At 33.1% G+C, this 12,422-nt stretch overlaps 1 protein-coding gene across 1 annotated transcript in view; it reads left to right on the top strand.

The window, feature by feature from the left end:
• Positions 1-12,422, top strand: part of LOC126884218 (reticulon-4-interacting protein 1, mitochondrial) — a 35,108-nt gene that overhangs the window by 12,796 nt on the left and 9,890 nt on the right. The window contains exon 5 of the mRNA XM_050650114.1: positions 3,913-4,177. Coding sequence (XP_050506071.1) covers positions 3,913-4,177 — 265 coding nt within the window. The remainder of the gene's footprint in view (positions 1-3,912; positions 4,178-12,422) is intronic.

Genomic DNA, 12,422 nt, shown 5'->3' on the forward strand with positions numbered 1-12,422 from the left:
AGTACGGAGCCGACATTGATCGAGTGTACATCTCATTAGTGCTGTGATGTGTTCCTTCATCAGTGTTGCCGATGTCACTATATGAAATTATATTAAGCCACTGCTAAAATGTTCAGATTTTGCCAAAAATTATGTTAAAATTTTTGATTTTCAACTTAACTTGTTAATTCAAAAATACTTATATATAAAAAAAAACATATAGTATATGATACTACAAAATATATGTAGTATCATATACTATAATAAAACTAATTTACATCTGGAATGCTTTCAAATAAAATTTTCTCATCCTTATCTTGTAAAAATGAAGACTTTATGTGATTAAAATAATTTAACATTTTTTGTCTGTTTGAAAAGAGTACCATTCTTTTACTTCTTCACTTGCTAACACTAATTTAATATTTGCTCACAGATCAGTTAATGCACTAACTTTATACCAGTAAGAGAATATTTTTGAATATTTTCTGGAATTTCTGCAAAAGATTAACGATACAATCGCCATTCATTGCCAATATTTTGTATTATGTCCCAATTATTGACATAATTCCCACAGGCATACGTATAAAATTATGTTGAAAAAATATTTATTATCAGAATGTCATAAAAGTTAAGTAAATCTGATTTATTATGTACAAATCGGCAACACTGCCGATTTGCTACACTGTCTGGTACACGCGAATAATGGCCGACGTCTGTGCAGTAATAGTGCGCGAACTTTTCCCGCCTACTAGTGTGTCACTGCTGTTGGGTTTTCTATGCTGTAGCCCAATAAATGACCGTTTTGGAGTGAATTTCCAGGGGCAACTCCGAATTGTATGAAAATTTGGATTTAGGTTCTACTTACCCTCCACTTCAAAGTTGAATTTGTGCCGTTGGTTGCTTTTACTTGGGGGTGACATTTACCCCTTCTCAGGGGGCAAAAAACGCGTGTTTAAAATAAGGCCGGAAATGGATAAATTTACTTATTTTAAGCACCTTTTCGTCTATAAAGTTTTTTACGTAAGTCAATAGTTTTCGAGTTATTCGCTATTTAAAATGTTGATTTTTCGACAAAAAAACTACGTTTTCAGACCGTTTTTCCCAAATAACTTAAAAAGTAAATATTTTATCGAAAAAAATATTTTTAGCAAAAGTGTAGCCTATAATAAAACGAAAAAATGGTGTACCAGTAAAGTCTACAAATTGAGTAGAAGCAAAGTTGTAGCTCATGAAAAATACGTTCTTATTCGTCTAATTCCAAATCGAATAATTCAACGCGAAATCACCGAAGAAAGCAGCGTTTTTCGAAAAAACCTTATTAACATTTTTAAAGTATGGAAAAAAAGCTTATTAATTGTTTTTTACAAAAGTTTCTAGCATCAAAAATAAACGAGTTACACTGAAAAAAAAGTTGGCCTTTTTTTTTGGTAAAAAAAAATCGTGAAAACCTCCCTCTCTTTAGCACCCTAAATGAAATTAATCGTTTGGCTTTACCATCTATTTTAACTGTATGTGTATTGTTTATATGATCTGTAAGTTTGATTGGTTTGAAGTGCTTATTTTTAAAGAAATTTGGTTTTATAGTAAAAAAAAATTTTCTAAAAATTTTTGAAAAATTTCATTTTTTCAAAATAACTTAAAAAGTATTAGTGATAAGAAAAATCTTAAAGAGTAAAAAAATGTAGGTTTTGCTATTATAAATATGCTAGTTTCATTTTGTTTCTCCGTAAGACAAAAATTGGTTAAGATATGGCTGTTCAAAATTTGCATACACTCGTGATTAGTGACCCATTCAAGCTTTCTCAATTATAACCCTTTCAAAAATAAACACTTTAAACCGGTGAGACTGACAGATCATATAAAAAATAGATAGGTAAGTAAATTGTTTCTAAAGCGGTAGCGATTAATTTCATTTGGGGAGCTAAACACGGCGAGATTTTCATGATTTTTTACAAAAAAAAGAGGGCCAACTTTATTTTGAGCGTAACTCGCTTATTTTTAATGCTAAAACTTTTGTTAACAATTAAAACAAAGCTTTTTTTAACACTTTAAACAATTTAAAGGGGTTTTTCCCGAAAAGTGCTTAATTGTTCGGTGATTTCGCCTTGAAATATTCGATTTGGAATTAGAGAATAAGAAGGTATTTTTCATGAGCTACAACTTTGTTTTTATTTGACTGATAGACTTTACTGATACACCATTTTTTGGGTTTTTTATAAGCTACACTTTTGCTAAGGATATTTTTTTCGATAAAATATTTACTTTTTGAGTTATTTGCGAAAAACCGTCTGAAAACGTAGTTTTTTTGTCGAAAAATCAACATTTTCAATGGCAAATAACTCAAAAAGTATTGACTTACGTAAAAAACTCTATAGAACAAAAGTTACTTAAAACCAGTCAATTTATCCATTTCTTATCTTGAACGTATATTTTTTCACCCCCGAGAAGGGGTGACTGTCACCCCCCAAGTAAAAGCAACCAATGGCACAATTTCAACTTTGAAGTGAAGGGTAAGTAGAACCTAAATCCAAATTTTCATGCAATTCGGAGTTGCCCCTGAAAATTACACGGTATCGCCGAATTTCCCGTTTATTTACTGGGCTACTGTTACTGAGACTTAAAATGGCGGTTTGCCCTGGTCCTGGTACTTGGAGCCTGGTGGGTAGCGGGGTACATGAAGAGTAAGAGCGGTTCCTTGTATTCGACAGTCTTTTCCAAACACATGTCTTTTGAGGTACACACATTAAGACTAACACACTTTTGTCCTTAGATATTTACATTGTTCACACTGTTGCATTTCAAAGATGGACTTATTGTCTGAATTAAAAATATTTCAATATTTTTTAAATTGTTCGAATAATTATTAGAACAATACCGTTTATTCACGGTTTTAGTATTTTGCAGACTCTTTGCGTGACAGATTCATGCACGCATTGGAATTTAATTTGAATAATAATATTGAAGCAAAAACATTAAATACGACTTACTGAGGATATAATGATACCTACTTACTGGCCAATTTAATGTTTACATAAAACTTTACGAGGGACTTTCGGCCCTCGGTAATAATTTAGTCTTTCATTCTGCGTTTAAATTTTTCAAAAATATTTATTGGTTTCTTCAGGATTCGAAAAAAATGAACACAATGTCCGTGGTAATATTTTCCAAATCTATCTTTGTCTTAAAACGCACTCAGTCGAATAGAACATTGTCAGCATATTGTCAGTCAGACAGTGATAATCAGTGACAGTGACAATTTTAAATATTTGACATTACATCGGGAATATTTTGAGTTGTTGATTAAATAATATTGATATATAGTGTATTTGATAAATAATTGATTTAAGACGTGAACTTAATAAAAAGTTATTTATTGCGTATTATTTGTGAAAGATCCAAGCAGAGAATACATCAGGATAATATATTCTGTGATCCAAGTATTTTATTGTTAAAGATGTTCAAAATTGTAAGCGTTCCATAGTAACAATATATTATTAAAAAATCACTTTAACACTTTTGCTCTTTTCTCGATTGAGTATTAGTTTTTGTTGTACATATAAATTATTACAATCACTGAATACATAGTTAGTGAAAAAATTATCACATTTATTAACTGAATTAATAATTTGCAATTATAAAAATAACAGTTATCCAAGAACATTCAAAAGCCATCTCTTTAAGTTAATGATGACATTTTCAAGTAGAATGACATTCTAATAATGTTTACATATCCATACCAGTGTGAATTTTACTACACGTGATTTGCCGTGTAAAGACAGAAAAAGTAGGGATAGCCGTAAAATATTTTGCGAATTATGTACCCATGGCCTTAATAAATATTCATATATTTAATATTATAGCAAACACTACAGGATCAAGCTATCCGAGACCATAAAAAATTAGACTCCTAATAACTTTTCTTATTTTTTAAAGGTATCACATAGTGTTAGATGGTGCCAAAATGGGTCCTCAAAACATACCAAAAGAATGGCAGTATGATACTTACATATCGTTAAATTCACCATTATTAAAGAATACCGACCAGTATGGTTTACTTCCAGGATTAGTAACGAGTATTAATAGTTTAATTAGTACAAACTTGGATCGATGCCAACAAGGAGGTAGAGCCACGTGGGGATTTTTCGTGCCATCGGCTAGTGGGTTTCAGTTCATTCATGAACTTATTGTAAATAAGAAGGTAATTATTTAATTTTTATATAGTGGTTAATAAGCTTTTTTTTGTATACCTACCTATTTGTTAAATTAAGATCCACACACGCTTTTTAACAAGTATTTAGAGACTAGCGATTTTACCCATCGCCATGCAACGGGGGATCCAGTCAATTGCCATCTACGGTCACTCGTCACTCCACTAAAATTTTTAAAAATTTTAAGATTTTATGATAAAAAACGGGACGAGTTGAGTTCACTCCCAAAATATGAATATTACCTGACTACGTAAAAGGTAATGTTTGAATTCACTCCCAGGCGATTTTAAGCCGTCATTAATATAAGTAATTATTATACCTTCAAATCTGGACACTGTTGACAAATCATTCGTTTAAAAGTATATTTCTCATTAGACGTTCTTGCACATCTACATCTAATTGGGATGATTTTTAAAAATGCAACTTGGTAATAATTCAAAAAACAAGGTTTCATTGTTATGTTGTTGTTAATATTTGGTCACTAAGTTTCATTGAATACATACATTAGAGTAAATATGAAATTGCTATAACTGCCCCGCTTACTTTTTTTAACAACATATTTGATATATTTTTTATAAATTCAAAATTGGTAAGGCCGTTATTTTGTAGTTATTTCAAATTATTATCTTTAAGTTTTTTCTCGATATCACTTTTCTATCGTACACTTTCACAACGGTATCTATATTTTGAAGTTTGATATAAGTATCTAATTGAAAATCTCGAAGAACATAAATAAACTGGTTAAAATTTAGATGTGTTGTATAATGAAGCATTATAGCGAGAGTGAAAAGACTCACATGCATTTGTTGTCCTTTGTAAAGAAGAATTTTCAGCCCATATGTGAGGAGGAAAGGTTGATGTTTCTTTAATATAGGCTTCAACGAAATAGTCACTAAACTTAACCACTCTTTCATCTTCTGGTTGAATTGCATCAAGATCGATGGCAAAGTAATTCCAAACGTCCTCTGCTTTGAGAAATGGTAAACCAAATATATAAGTTATATATTTAGTTATACACACGTATATATACACACGAGTGATGGATTCGCGGAACGAAAAATCCGTTATTGATCTAGTATTAGTACAGAACAGATATAAAAATGAAATAGCGGACGTTCGTGTTAAAAGAGGTTATGAGATCAGTTCAGATCATTTTCTCGTTGAAGCTAAAATAAAGACAAGGAGAGAACAGACATTTAATATTAAAAATGAAGAAAATCGCTATGAACAACCAAGTATTAAAGTATACAAACTTCAGTCTGAAAATATTAGAAAAGAATACTGTCGTAAATTAAATGAAGAAATACGAAAAACAAATTGGAAAAATGAGGAGGATATAGAAATATTATGGAATATTTTTAAGGAGCTGGTGTATGCAACTGGGAGTAAAGTATGTGGTGTAACGAAAGGAAGATATCTGAAAGGTACAGCTTGGTGGAATAATGACATAAAATTGGAAGTTTCGAAGAAGAAAAAATTGTGGAAAAAGTATATAAGTAATAAAAGTGAAGGTAATTATCAAGAATATAAGGAACAGAGAATAATGGTTAAAAATAAAATTAAAGAAGCTAAGAATCGTCAGTGGGAAGAATTTGGAAATAAAATGGAAAGTGATAGTAAGGGTAACGCGAAGTTGCTCTATAGGACCCTAAAAAACCTAAGACAAAAGAAATCAAACGGAGTAACAGGTTTAGAGGACAGAGATGGTAACATATTATTAAAAAATGAAGAGATTACCGAAAGATGGCGAGAACATTTTATGGAATTATTAATGGGAGACAACAACGAAATAGAAAATGACAGGGAGGAGTACAATTTAAATGAACAACAAGATAATGATGACATAACATACGAAGAATATAGGGAAGCAATTTTAAAATTAAAAAATGGCAAGGCTGCAGGACACGATAATATTAAGGCTGAGCTAATTAAATATATGGAAGGAGAAGGATTACAGTTACTATGGAAAATCATAAGGAGCTGCTGCCATACCGGATGCATACCTAGAGACTGGACTCTTGCCACTATTCTACCATTACACAAAAAAGGTGATAAACATAGTGTTCTAACTACAGGGGAATATCATTGTTGGTAGTTGCTAGTAAAATCTACGAAATAATACTAGAGAAAAAGCTGCGAGAAAATATCGAGGCCACATTGGATGACAGCCAATGCGGCTTTAGGCCAGGGCGAGGTACAACCGATCTCATATTCACGGTGAGACAGTTATCAGAAAAAGCCCTACAACATAACAGTAAGTTGTTTCTATGTTTTGTGGACTTGGAAAAAGCATTTGATCGGGCGCCACGTAACAAGATTTGGGAATTATTAAACCGTAGAAATGTGAAACCGAAGTTAATCCAAGCAATAAAGAGTATATATAAATGTACACGTAATAATGTAAGAACGAAAAATCGCTCATCTCTAGAATTCTACACAAGGACAGGTGTAAGACAAGGTGGTGTTCTGAGTCCTTTGTTATTCATCACTCTTACTTACTTACTTAGTCCTAAGCCTTTCTACCTTTAGGTGTAAGGCTGGTGGAGTTGAGTTTGGCATTGTAGTCTCCATGCTTTCCGATCTTGCGCTAGGTTTCTTGCACTTTCCAATGTCAATCCCTTCTTCTCGACTTCTTTCCTGATTTCATCTACCCACATAACTCTTGGTCTCCCTCTTTTGTTTTTCCCCTGCACTCTCGTTTCGAACACTCGTTTTGTTAGCCTCTCGTTCGACATTCTACACACGTGCCCGAACCATCTAAGTTGTCCTTCTACTATTTTTTCATTGATTGGTTCTAGTTTTAGGTTTTGTCTAATTGTTTCGTTTCGTATTTTGTCTGTCCTTTTTCTGTTTGCTATTTTCCTCAGGAACCTCATTTCCATAGCATTGACTCTGGATTTTTGTCTCCCCGTCAATGTCCATGTCTCGCTGCTATACATGATTGTTGGTCTAACTACTGATTTAACGACTGCCGTTTTTACTTTTTCCGGTATCCCTTTTTTCCCAAAAAATGTTGTTTTCATAGTGTTAAATAAGCTTCCTGTTCGTCCCATTCTCTCGTTTATTTCCATGTCTTGTTTACCATTTGATTCGATTATTACTCCTAGGTATTTAAAATATTCCACTTGCTCTAGTTGTTTCCCGTCTAATTCTATTGCGTGTGTCTTCCTCGTATTTGAAATTATCATTGTTTTTGTTTTCTCTGTATTAATTTTCATATTTATGTTTGATAGTTCTTCTTCTAGGATTTCAAGATTGTTCTGTAAGTCTTCTCTGTTTTCTGCTATCAATACCATGTCGTCTGCAAATAGTAGCTCCGATAGTTGAGTCTGTTTCATTTGCCAGTATCCTAATGTTAGTTTTCTCATTCTTCTCTTGGCTTTCTTTATCGCTTCATCCAGTACCACTGAGAATAGCAGTGGACTCAGCACGCATCCCTGTTTGACGCCTTGACTTGTAGAAAATTCTCTGGATTCCTCGTTATTGGTTCTTACTGTATTTGTATTATTTTTGTACATATCCTTTATTACTTCTATTATGTGTCTGTCGACTCCCCTTTCTGTTAGTGTCTTCCAAACGTCCTTTCTTCGGATTCTGTCAAACGCCTTTTCCAGGTCAATGAAGCACATATGTATCTCTCTATTTTTCTTGATTACCTTCTCACTTACTTGTCTTAATGTGAATATTAGGTCTTGCGTGCTTCTGTCCTTCCTGAATCCACACTGTGTGTCTTCCATAGTTGTTTCTATTTGTGTTTTTATTCTTGTCTCTAGTATTCTTGCTAATACCTTCCCAGGGATACTTGATATGGTGATACCTCGGTAATTATTACAGTTTCTCTTGTCTCCCTTTTTGTGTATTGGTAATATAATGTCTTTCTTCCAGTCCTTTGGTAATTCTGCTCTATTTATGATATCATTCATTAGTTCTTTCATGCTATCCATTCCCTCTGTCCCCATGAATTTTATCATTTCCGGGGTGATATGATCCTTGCCTGGTGCTTTGCCCAGTTTTACTCTTTCTATTGCTTTCTCTAATTCCTCTCTTGTTATGGATTCCACTTGTTGTTCTTCATTCCTTTCTTGTATCTCCCCTATGTTGTCCTTGTCTACATGAGTTAGCTCTTTGAAATGTTCTCTCCATCTTTCCATTATTTGTTTTTCTTCTGTTAGTACGTTTCCATTCTTGTCTTTTATATTCGGCATCGTGTGCTCTTTCTTTTGTCTGAGTTGTTTTAATGCGCCGTAGAAGAGTTTTTGGTTTTCCCTATAATTTTTTGTCATTTTTTGTCCAAATATCTCCCATGACCTTTCCTTTCCTGCTTTCACCGCTATTTTAACCTCTTTCCTTTTTTCTTTATATGCTTCGTAATCTTCCGGGTGTTTTGTGCTTAGGTATCTTTTCCATTTGTCTTTTTTGTTCTTTATTTTCTCTCGTATTTCTTCCGTCCACCATTCTGTTCTCCTCATGTTAGTGTTTGCTATTTTTGCTTTCCCGCAAGTTTCCTCAGCTGCTTTGATTATGCTGGTTTTTAGATATTCCCATTTTTTTTCTATATTTGTATTTTTTGCCCTACCTTTCAAAGTATTATCTAATTTTTCTTGGAATTTCTTCTTATATATTTCCTCTTTTAATTTGTAACTTTTTATTTTTTCATTTACTACCTTTCTTCTCTTTTCTTCTTTTTCCTCTGTTGTTCTCATTCTCATTATTACTAGATGGTGGTCACTGCCAATCTCCGAGCCTCTTTTCACTTTCGTATCCTGTACTCTTTTCCATTTGTTGCTGCTTACCAAAAAGTAATCTATGATTGATTTTTCGTTTCTGCTGTCTTGTACTCTCGTGTATTTGTGTACTTCTTTATGTTTAAATTTTGTATTTGTTATAACTAGTTTATTCTCCATACATATTTCTATTATTCTTTCACCATTTCTGTTTAGCATTTCTTCTCCTTCTTTTCCCATGCACTCCTCAATTCCGCTGTTGTTGTTTCCGACTCTACCATTTAGATCTCCCATTACAATTATGTTTTCTTCCCCATTATCAATTTGCATTTGGAGCTCCTCGAAAAATTTATCTTTCTCTTCCTTTCTTGCATCTTCATTTACTCCGTAGGCTGTTATTATTGTCCATATTTCTTCGTCCATCAGTTTAATTTTCACCGATAATATTCTCTGGTTAACATATGTTTCTTCTATAACGTGTTGTAGTCTATTCGGTGCAATTATTATCCCGACTCCTTCTTTTGCTCTCTCTTTTGTATCCGCTCCTACCCAAAGTAACCAATATCCTTTGTGTATTTTCTTAAGACCTTTTCCTTTCATCTTCGTTTCTGTTATTCCTAGTATTTCTATTTTTTGTCTTATCATATCTTCTACCAGTTCTTCCTCTTTTCCATTGATGCTTCTCACATTCCATGTTCCCATTTTTATCTCTCCTTTTTTCTGCAATCTAGCTTTCCCCTTTTTCCTATTTTCATCCTTGTTTACCTTTGCATCATCTTTTTCCCTATCGCTTTTCCCATTCATTGCCTTGGTTGTCATTGTTGTGGGTCCGGTCTCATTATTTTCTTTTAGTTTTTTGAAGTCCCTTCCCCGATATTTCTGTGAGTTAGTATAAGTTTCTCTTTATTATGGTCCCATTTCCACTCCTTTCCATTAATCTCGAGTTTCATATATCCTATCTTCGTAGTATTACCTTTGTCTTTTTCTTCTTTTGCCATTTTCCTAATTTTTGCTTGTATTTCCCTTTCCTTTCTTGTTAAATCTGATTCTATATACACCTTTTGTCCCTGTAGATTTTTCAGTTTTCCTTTGTTTTTTAGTACACTCATCTTATCCGTTAGGTTTTCCATTTCTGCTACAAAGATTTGGTCGCCGATCTTCACCGCTCCTCTCAGTCTGACCTCTAATTTCAGATTTCTTCCTATGAAGTGTTCTACTGACTCCTTTACAGGCTTTCCGTCGGTAGCATCTAGTGTTAGGCCTTTTAATACTATATTATTTCTCCGTCTATCTTTTTCCAATTGTTCTATTCTATTGTTTGCCATTTTTAAACCTTCTTCCAATTTTTCGTTTTTTTCTTTCAGCTCCTTAATATATTCCATCGTTTCTTTTTGGTCTTTCCGTATGGTTCTTATTTCTGCCATCATTTCATCATTTTTCCACATAACTTCCCGCATCATTTTTATCATCTCTTCATTTGTGTCGTTGCTTTTATTCGGTGTTCGTCTCGTCAGGTTACTCTTTTCAAAATATAATTTATCTTCTTTATATTTTTTCTTCTTAGATTCTTCGTCGCCACTATCAGATAGTTCTTCATTCTTTCTATAGGTTTCCTTTCGGATTGTTCCTGTTCCGCCACTGGCCATTTTAAATTAAATGTTAACCTCAGCACTAATATAAATATTATTATTATACACTTAGAAGTTTATTTTTATTTCGCACAAGAACGCTTTTTAAGTTTAACGATTATCGATAACGATAGGTCTTTTAAAAAACCGGTGTTTTTATTGTGATAGGTTTCGAATTCGAAATTACCTTATCGCCAATACACCTGCCACACGACCTCTCGCCTCGCTTGCCAAACTCGAACTCACTCTAATGGACGAAATTGCAAAAGAATGCAGGGGTAAGGTAAAAAGAACTAGGGTAGGGGTGTATAAACTTCAACAAGTTCACGTGTCAGAGTTGATATATGCCGATGACCTGGTAATTGTGGCAAAATCAGAAAAAGACTTGCAAGTGAATGTAAATGTTTGGAATGAAGCCTTTAAGAAATTTTGGATGAAAATAAATATTGAAAAAACAGAAGCTTTAGTAATACCGAAAACTCAAGAAAATATAAATGTAAAGCTGAATAATGAGACCATTACTCAAGTAGAGGAGTTCAAGTATTTAGGATCAACAATGAATGGACAAGGAAATATAGAACCAGAAATAAACAGCAGGGTAATGAGTGCAACAAAATTGTATTATGCGCTAAATAAAAGTTTTATTAGGAAGAAAGAAGTAAGCCTGAAAACAAAAATGAAAGTGTTCCAAACTGTATACGAGCCGGTGCTACTCTACGGTAGTGAAACGTGGACAATGAATGACAACATCCGTAGTAAAATTCAAGCATGCGAAATGCGATATTTACGTGCGGTATCCGGGGTGACCAGACGTGATCGTATAAGAAATGAAGACATACGTGAAAGGTGCGGTATTGGAAGGACCTTAGACAGACTTGAAACGAAACAGTTATCGTGGTTCGGACATATGACGAGAATGGGTGAAGGTAGAACTGTAAAGAGGGTATGGAAAGCGGCATCCGACAACAAACGAAGAAGAGGCAGGCCAGCAAGAACGTGGAACGCAGATATTGGAAAGGCTTGCGTAAAAAGGAATATTGGGTGGAGAGAAGCAGAAAGACTAGCTACTGACCGAAAGGCATGGAGACGTCTGATTTCTCCACTTACCTCGACACCGTAAGGTACAAGAGGACGGCTTAAGTAAGTAAGTAAATATTTAGTTATATCTGTTTCTGCACTGATATTCGTGGGACAGTTCCAACTGTTGAATTTTTCTATACCAACTTTGACTCAAGTGAAACAGGCATCCCTTAAGTTTAGTGTTTGGAAAAATTTCTCGAATTGCTTTACGATAAAAGTGCTATTTGGCAACAATGTTTAAATTTCAGAAAAATAATATCCTTAAATACTACTTTATTGTAAAATCGCTTGCGAGTGAATTCGACTAATAAAATAACTACATGCTCAAGACGGGAGTGAACTCAATGGTGGCCTAACAAACTTTCAAAAGAATTAAAAATTTAATTTTTAAAATAATAAACGTCTTGCATGTAAACCAAGTGAATATAAAGTAACATAAAACGTATTATTTTTCTTAATAAAGTAACCAATATTTATGTCAATTTGGCGAAAAATTTAATTACGGATGAAGTAGTAAATGTAAAAGCATTATATTTTATTTCTACAAACCTTTTTAACTTTCGTTGTTAATAAATTCCTTTTTTTTTATAAAATCTTTTTCTTTTATATCATAATTAAATTTACTATCAAATGTTATTTATATTTTATTAATAATTTAAAATAATTCAATAAACTCCTAACGCCACCTGCTAACGTATCAACAAAGCATACCTTATTTTTTTGACAGAAACGTTAAAGTCAAACTAAATAATTAATATAACATATCTTGTTTAAAATCTAAATAATAAATAAAAAATAAAATT

Source organism: Diabrotica virgifera, chromosome 5, assembly GCF_917563875.1.
Source record: "Diabrotica virgifera virgifera chromosome 5, PGI_DIABVI_V3a".
Taxonomy (NCBI): domain Eukaryota; kingdom Metazoa; phylum Arthropoda; class Insecta; order Coleoptera; family Chrysomelidae; genus Diabrotica; species Diabrotica virgifera.